We start from the raw sequence: 8,684 nt of genomic DNA, 5'->3' as shown, positions 1-8,684 counted from the left end.
GCAATCAGACCTAAAATATTTGCAAATACAACAAAATTTAGATTTAACTTTCGAAGTGATAAGCCATATAGCTAACAATATGGTCTATTATTGGTAGGATTCTATCAGTGATAGTTAGATTCTACTTTATTTGCAATTTTTTAAAAATATTGTTATACATTTAATTATTTGCACTAGAAGTGTCGGATGCAATTACCCTATATGAAAACTATCAACCTCTGATCAACCCATTGAGAGAGATGAATTAAATCATAGGAATTATAATATTCAAACTTTTAAAATAAATTTATATAGAGTTAGATCTCCCTTTTTTTTTCTTTTTTCTTTTTCTTTTTTGGGAATTATAATGGGTGAAAAACTGACATAAAAAATTTTAAAATACTCTATCCATCAGTGTAGGGTTTGATATGCGTTAACTTCACTAAGAATAAAACCAGGGTCCAATTCTACAAGAAAAGCATTTATTCTAATATTGAAGAAAAATAAACAAAATAAAAAGCATATGAATGCATTTTATTATTAACAGCCGTAATGAATAAAAATAATAATAGTATGAAACGTGAGTTACAAAATATTAACAGCTGATCCTTTCAAAAAGAATCAGCTCTCTAAACATTTTCTAAGTACATTCTCTCCCATGTTAAAGCTCTTATTTACTCACCTCTGAACTCGGTATACATTTTCATAATCAAATATTTACCCTTTTTACCTTTCCCTTCTACAACTACCATTACTCGTTACATTGCTACACTGTCTGCTAGGGTCAGAGTGCAACCAAACACCATCTTTACCCTCCATCAAGCGCACAGTTTTCTCCCTACCGTTAGATTCTCGCCTACTAGAGAGATTACTGATCCCATTGGTATAATTGGGATGAGGTTGCTCAGTTTTAGCACCAACCGATGCACATTCGCTTGAATCAGCTGGATGCAAAAGTGGGGAGGATGAAGATGATGATGGTAAAGAAGCGTCTATGTCAGAAGGAATTTGCAAACCGTTCCAACCACATCCAGAATCGCTGCTGTAAAAATACTCTGGTAAGTCATCAGTGCTCGTAGAGTCACTGCTGCTGTTGGTACTGCATGAACTTTCATCAGAGTTGCTACCGAGAAGAGAAGAACTGTCGCTCGTTAAGTCCTCTTCCAAAAGCTTCTGGAGCTGGTGGAACTTTCGATAAAACGAACTGATATTTGAAGGATCGTTTGATGAATTGTTGTTGATATGAAGGTTCTGGGAATCAGGATATGTGGAGTTGGGACTTGATTTAGATGAGTTACTCATCCCATTTATCCAAGATGGAATGCGTCCATCTTTGGACTCGGTCATAATTTTGCTTCTTACCAACCTTGGAGTCCTAGGTGAGCATCTGCAAGGTTAACTGTCGTCAAATAATGAAAGAATCGAAACAACAATTCCTCGAGATCAAATCATTTTAGCCCCAAAGTTTACCTTGCATAAAAGAGCATGTATGCCCCTCTTGTTAGTACATTTTCAACATCCATAGCTGTTACCTACCCAACCATAGAAAAACGGAAGTCACGTCTCTGAGAATAGCATCCATGTAAAATGTAATTCGAATAAGCAATTCGAAGATAACACTTTGCTTAAAAGTTGCTAGTGGATCAACTACTCATTACTGAAACAGAGAGTCAAACGAACAATATTAGTCATTGGGACGGAAAAAAACATAAAATATTTATTATTGGTGAAGGCAGGCAGATTATTCCCTTATGTTATGCTCCCGTTAAAGCATAAGCTCCATAACTTTGCTTTTTGTTTCACCCAAAATATCTCTTACTAATCAATATGTTCTCACTTGCTTATACACTCATGATCTTCTCCTTATCTAGTCAATGTAGAAACTTTAAACGGACTCCCAACAATCCTTTCCTCAAACAAAATATCGCTGAATATTTCTTCAAATAGTCATCTCCCTGTCCAGCTGGTATCTATTTCTAACTCTTCTCATGTTCTACAACGCCTGAAGATTCTACTGACACTGCTAAGTTGGGGACATGGCTCTGATACTATTTGTTAGTGACAACTACCTTCCACATATCTTTACCATGTTATGATATTTGTCTACTTTGGGAATAAACTCTCGTGATTTTGTTTTTTGTTTCACCTAAAAGACTTCTACAAATGGAGATATTATTCCTTACTTACGTATTCATGATCTTCCTTCTTATCTAGCTAATATTGAGCACAGTATTAAAGAGTGAAGAAAGGTTAACAGATTAACGAAGAAAACTACCTAGGATGGCCTACACACTTAACAAATTCAAGCATAATGGAATTTGATCGCATACCGTGCTGTCATCAATCTTGAACCACTTGTTTTGATTATTCCTGATATAGCACACGTAGTGACCGGAAAATGCGGCATTCATAACATCTAAATGAACAATCACTCCGTAGAGCTTGTATACGGGTGACTTATCACTTCTGCTACTCATATAGGGTGCCAGATCTAGGATTTCCGAAAAAATAACCGGCTTATTGAGCTTCCCAAATTTGCCTGACTAAATTGGATAAATAAACATAAAGAAGTGAGAGAAAGAAAAGCACAAAATATATATAAAGATGCAAATAACAACAATCAATGAGTTGAAGAAAAACCTGGAATCGTTTTAATGCTATGGTCAGGATGTTGGGAGCCTCCAATATTGACAACCTTTTTCTGGCTTTCACGTAAGAATTGCATCTGAATGAGATTGAATAAAAAATAAATCTACTTAAAAAAAAGACAATAGGACGATATGTGAATAGAGAAATTGAGTCGGAGCGACCGCCAATAGATGCTCCCACTATACAAATAATAGTAGTAGTAATAATAATAACAAATCTATTAACCTGGTACAATGGTATCTATTTTCCCCGTCTAAAATCTCAGGGCTAGTATATTGTTGAAGAGCCTCTTCGATTGTTTCAATATCCCCACTTATCTCAACAGTAAGATCTAAAATCCTTTCAATTCGTTCAGACTTGTTCTCACACCTTGTGCATTTGATCTGCAAGTGAAGTATCAACAATCAACATTGAAAGCATTAGTATTCGCATAAGAAGATCAACTCCTCACTGGCTTTTTAGATAGAAAGGAACGGCTCTAAAGAGTGTTGTAGCAACATAGGTTATAGAACAAAATTTCAATAACTGATATTCTGAATATCCTTAGCTGGCAAAAATAAACCTTGTACCACCTTTGATAGAAGGTAGCCTCCAAATGTAAGGCCTATTAGAGTTGTTTCCTCTTCCACAGGGCCTGATCGACTTGCTTGAGCTTCCATAGAGCAGATAGATTGCATTGTTTCAATGGCACACCTGTCAAACTAACTCATTAATCCCCCAGTTCACAGTTCTTTGAAAAGTAACAATAAACGTTGATAAAATAAAGATGGGAGACTAGCAATAATTTTTTTCAAAATAAAACCTCAAAAACTCGTGTGCGTCCTCCTCTTTCCCATTAACAAGTTGACTTCCAATTTTTCTAAGTTGAGAAATTATTCTGAGAGGAGATAGTGGAGATTTTCCTTCTTTTGCCTCGAGTATTAGACTTTCAAACTCACAGGTAAAACACCATCTCTCCTTTGCACCTAATATGCAAAAACAAAAACAAAAGGTTTTAAGCCACATAAATTTAAAGTTATTATTATAAAATAGAACATAATACAAAGTGATAAAAAGTGCATTCTGTATACATGCTTTAGAATGCAATCCCTGAAGAAAATAGGCTGTCAAAGGAGGAGTGAATGTCAAACACTGGAGTACAGCATTTGCATAACAGCTGCATAGAGTAAAAATAAGAGTTACGAGTATTAAAAGCATGAGATAACTGCACCACAAAAGAATAAAAAAATAACGGCAAACACATGAAGATTTAAAAAATAAATAAAAATTTTAAAATTTTAAAAAAAAAATCTATAAATCCAAATCAAAATTGCACATACATTTTGAACATTCATCTTTAAACAGCAGGAGCTAAACTAGACAGCTGAAACCTCTGTAATGAACCTAGAAGACATAGAATACACCTCACATTTGCGACCCTACTTTTATAATTACAAAAAGACAAATGAGCATAGTAACTATAACAACCTGTTCCCGCAGTTGACAAGGCCAGATGGTTGGAGCTCCACTTTATTCCAGTTATATAAATTGACAAAAAGCTCATATGGAAAGTCTCCCTGTATAAAGCCAACTATTATTTAAGTTGCCAACCAAACCAAATTCCATTCAGACAAAAATAAACAAGTAAACAACCTTGTTATTGTATTTTCCAGCGTTTCGACTGCCATTAGCTACATAACCGCGATGCGATTTAGATCTTCTAAGTTCATTGGGAGCAAAAGGTTTAAAGTCATAAACCGACTTGGACGAAAAGTTGGCATCCAGAGAGGAAACTCCAGTACCAACTTGTGTGGCACCAATTTTTCTAGAATCAGTTGGAGGAACTGGTTCCCTTCCATTACTTGAAAGCAAATGAACACTCGAACCATCCACTAAAGACCCATTGCCACTACGCTTTGAAATACTTGAAGTGTTATCAGGCTCGATGAAAACAGGGCCTGACCTTTCAGACTTCATGGGTATTGATATACTAGTATTTGAATCATGAATACTCCTTGATTCAGATTTAGAAGCAACAGGAAACAGATTGATAGAAGAGGAAGAAGATAACGTGGAATTAACTACAGAGTGATCTGACAATCCCTTAGCGGTGTTAACTTTCTCTTGAGACCCTTTGCAACTTGATGGGGAATTTCTAACCTTTATAGATTCAGTATTGACATCTGATAGCAAAGTAGATTCGATAATTCTGTTTATCCCCAAAGTGGTAGGAAGATTACCATCTGCTACATTTTCATTTACTTCAGCAACTTGTGCATTGGACTGAGAAGTACCTCCAGCTAAGCTGAATGAAAAGTGTAGGAACGAATGACTTCCTGAAAAGTTTCTGTTGTTGGCACCATCAGTACTAGATGGGACAGAATCTTCATGAACATCACCTTTCGGCCCAACAGAATTTCCATTATTTTCTTGAAAACTGGAAGAAGCAGCTTCACCACTCCCACCTATACCTCGAACTTTAGCAGCCTTTGAAGGGATATCATAATCTGGACCAATCCCAATGAATACAGGTTGACTTTCTGTTTTCAGTTTAGACAATTTATCAACAGAGTTTACCAAGGGAGCATAGTTGGGAGACAATGGCTTGTTTGGATCAACAATCAATACTCTAGATGTATTATCCTTGTCAAATGAATTTTGAGCAGACAAATATCCATCTGATCTTGGGGAGCCAGGCTCGCTATTGTTCTCACTCACAGATGCATCATCAGATGATTCAGTGTTTAATGTGGAAGTGTGGAACTCATATAAAGTGGTATCAGGCAATTTTGAAGTTGAATTTTCCACCTCATCTGCATGCAACTTCACACTAATATCCTTTTCACTTGGAACACCATTAGAGTAACCAGAGTCTGGTGATGTATGTTTATCAAACAAGATCTTATCTGGTTCTATACATTGCCCATTGTCAGTATCAATTTTTTTGTCATAACTTCCAGAGTGGTGTTGGTTTCCTAACTTGTCCTTTGGATCATTTTCCTTCTCCAAAGATGAATCAGACGTTTTGGGTGGGTGGCATTCGTCTTTATGACCTTGTCGCCAGTGAATAATTTGACATTTACCAGAACTGAAGGTCAAAACGGCAACATAAAAGAAATCATTGAAGGAAGTGTCAGCTTGAATAGACTTATCTTGTATCAAACATGTTAGTGCTATTATCTAGCAAAATACTAGCCCATAACCTTTTTCAAACAAAACACACAAACAAATATTCAGTAAGCATGCTTGAGACTATTGGATTGTGTGTACAAACTTTACAAGCTTGCAATGTTAATGAGGAATAAGAATTCTCCAGATTAGAGATACTATGTCCAAAAAAAGCACATGCATACACCATCAGAAAGCTCTGATTTTGATCATATTACTCTAACACGACTAAGCATGACGTTTATGCTTAATAATATGAAAGTCATTGGAAATATCAATTTTCCAATCTGTCCTAGAGAAGTAAGAAGAATTCTTCATTCAGAAGTGGCTCGAGAAACCCATCAACAAACATACATCCGGGGAAGGTTCGAGCATTGTCAAAAAGTACAAAGGGGTTTTCTCAACTCTCAATAAATGTTCAAGTTAAGTATCTTCTGTCAACTTTGTATCACGTCCCAATAAAGACTGAAGTACAAACCCTTGGGTCCAGTCAAGTTTAATACGGAATTTGGGTTTGCTCGCACGCACGTCCTCCAACCCATGAGCTGATGGGATTTCCCACAGCGGATAAGTAGTTGGGCTTTTAAACTTCTTCCGATTCTGCTGGAGGTTGGCAACTTTCAACTATCATTTTAAAATAGCCGATAAATTAGTTGTTGTCTTGAAGAACGATAAATCATCTCATCCTCTTTGGTAATTGTTAAACAGATTACAGTTCAGTTATGCCATAAGTATGCGCAACCGACTCCAATCTCTTTATCCCAAAAGTGAGAGAATTTGAAAGTGTTAAGCAGTTAAGACAGTCTTTACTTGGAGGAAGGGAATGGAATAACTGAGTTAGAGTCAGAAATTATCCAGTGTAATAATGCAACATGTAAACATAATGATCAAGAGCACAATTTCCCCCATTCCACTATAATAGCTCGTCCCCAAAATTCCCACAAAATCCCAAACTCAAGAAAGGGGAAAAGATCAAAAAAGTTAAAAGACCCCCGCCCCCCAAACAATGAAAACAACAGTGGTAGACAACCACAGAACATTCGACACCATTAACACAAGCCGAAACATCAAACCAGCAATTTTAAAAGAAAATAAACAAGTGCCAGAAAAAATCTAAGATTGGAATACCAGTATCGAACAGCTTTACACCGAGCGCAACGTGTGGTGGTGGGACTGAAACAAAGAGCACAGAGATGATTCAAAGAAATCGGCGCAGGAATGTACCCAAACGAAGCCTGAAGTTCAACCCTAGCAGCTTCCTCCGAGGCAAAAACCAAGAGCCGGTTGATCTCTTCCTTTCTGGCCATACCAAGCTGCCATTTGTGACGTAGAACAAGACCAATGACAGGAAAAACCAAGCAAACTGCAAGGACCAGGCTCTGAAACCCTAGATCCCCAGCGACAAGCATTTATCCTGAAGAACCAAAATGCACCCACCAGAAACGCCAGAAACCTAAGCTTCTAACCTTGTTACCACACATAGATTCCTCGATTAGCTTGCAGATTAAGATTATAGTGAAAATGGTGGCGCGGGGTGATTTGGTCATACAAACAGCACGGAAAAACTTGAAGAAACAAGAAATTGACAAAAAAAAATGGCGGAAAAGAGAGGGAAAGAGGAAGAAGAGAAGAATGTCGCGTAGTTGGGGCAAGAAATTAAAGGTGGAGTGAGGTTGCGAAGAAGCTCGAGCTCGTGGATTGGACAGAAAAACAATACTTGTTGCTGCAGAGTTCAGATCAATGGAGCTTTTTTTTCTTTCTTTCTTTGGCTCGTTTTCTTGGGGAAAGAGAAAGGTCAGAAACTAGAGCGAGGGAGGAAGATGAAAACCAATGGCAATGGATGAAAGAAAATTAGGATTTTTAAATAAATTTATTATTTTTGGGAATAATGGAATTTAATAGTATTCGAGTTTGGAAATTGGGAAAAAGTATAACTAAAAGGATGGGAAAACATATTGAGTCTAGTTTCTGTTGATTCATATATTTTAAAATCTTTAAATTAACTAATTACATTAACACTAAAGAAAAAATGAGTGTTGAGTAAAAAATAAGGTGAAAATTATGAATTTTAGAATCTAAAAGATCAAATTGAAACAAAATTTAAATTGGTAAAATTGCAAGATTTTAAAATTTAGGGACCAAACTAAAATCAATCTTAAAGGTGAGGCCTACAAGTATAATATTCTGAAATCTATACCAAATAAAAATTAAACTCAATGCTTAAGAAAAAAAATTAAAATACCATTTTAGTTCTCATACTTTGAAGTTTGTTCAATTTCAATTCATATACTTTCAATTGTCTAATTTTAGTTCATATATTTTCAATAAACCTTATATTTAGTCCTAAAAGTTAATGTTTTTCTTAAATTAATTAAATAATAATAATAATTTTTTTTAAGAAAAATATAATATATGAAGATATTTTTAAAATTTACGGTAAAAATGCTAATTAAAAACAAAATATTTTTAGAAAATCAACAACAACCTAGTAATGAGGATTGAAAAAGTACGAAGATTAAAATTAGACAATTGAAAATAATGGAACTTTAGCTTTAGCTGGTCGTGACCAAAAAACCACCGGTTTCGCTTGGTGGGCCGGGAATTCCCGACTTATCAATTTGACTAAAATTAAACAAATTCTGCCGTTTAAGATCAAAATGATATTTTTTAAAAAAAAAAATTGAGACATATTTTCCGTTAAAAGAATATACAGGTGGGCCCCACATTGTAACCGGTCCATTATAATTTCCCATCCGGTTCGGTTTGTTGCTCGTGGTTTTGACCGGTTACCTCCTCCATTTTTTTCTTTTGTTTACTTTTTCGTTTTTTATATGTATAAAACTTAATGATTATATCGATTAAAATTTTGGATTAATAATAGTATTATTTTATATTGATTTATATATCTC

At 35.5% G+C, this 8,684-nt stretch overlaps 1 protein-coding gene across 2 annotated transcripts; it reads right to left on the bottom strand.

Moving 5' to 3' along the window:
* Positions 1-501: 501 nt before the first annotated feature.
* LOC120075402 (ubiquitin carboxyl-terminal hydrolase 17-like) lies at positions 502-7,626 on the bottom strand. 2 transcript variants are annotated; one of them, XM_039028773.1, is made up of 11 exons: positions 6,904-7,625; positions 4,261-5,695; positions 4,096-4,184; positions 3,699-3,784; positions 3,431-3,593; positions 3,201-3,321; positions 2,854-3,011; positions 2,620-2,704; positions 2,310-2,522; positions 1,450-1,511; positions 502-1,366 (listed from the first exon to the last, which is right to left on the bottom strand). In XM_039028773.1, exons 1-11 carry the CDS (start codon positions 7,182-7,184, stop codon positions 706-708), a joined length of 3,354 nt encoding a protein of 1,117 aa, XP_038884701.1. In that variant the 5' UTR covers positions 7,185-7,625; the 3' UTR covers positions 502-705. The 2 variants fall into 2 exon arrangements, with proteins under 2 accessions (XP_038884701.1, XP_038884702.1); XM_039028774.1 differs by having other exon boundaries at positions 1,240-1,378; positions 6,904-7,626.
* Positions 7,627-8,684: the final 1,058 nt, after the last annotated feature.

This window comes from Benincasa hispida, chromosome 4 (genome assembly GCF_009727055.1).
Source record: "Benincasa hispida cultivar B227 chromosome 4, ASM972705v1, whole genome shotgun sequence".
NCBI lineage: Eukaryota > Viridiplantae > Streptophyta > Magnoliopsida > Cucurbitales > Cucurbitaceae > Benincasa > Benincasa hispida.
The sequence above is the reverse complement of the archived record's forward strand: the minus strand, read 5'-3'. Positions and strand labels throughout refer to the sequence as shown.

What these genes read in the sequence shown, in the direction of transcription:
- LOC120075402 (XM_039028773.1), bottom strand. Translation starts at nt 7,184, where the DNA reads ATGCTTGTCGCTGGGGATCTAGGGTTTCAGAGCCTGGTCCTTGCAGTT. An exon ending in TAGCATTAAAACGATTCCAG is followed by an intron (nt 2,523 to 2,619) that starts GTTTTTCTTCAA and finishes TATCCAATTTAG; the next exon opens with TCAGGCAAATTTGGGAAGCT. An exon ending in TCAAGATTGATGACAGCACG is followed by an intron (nt 1,512 to 2,309) that starts GTATGCGATCAA and finishes ATGGTTGGGTAG; the next exon opens with GTAACAGCTATGGATGTTGA.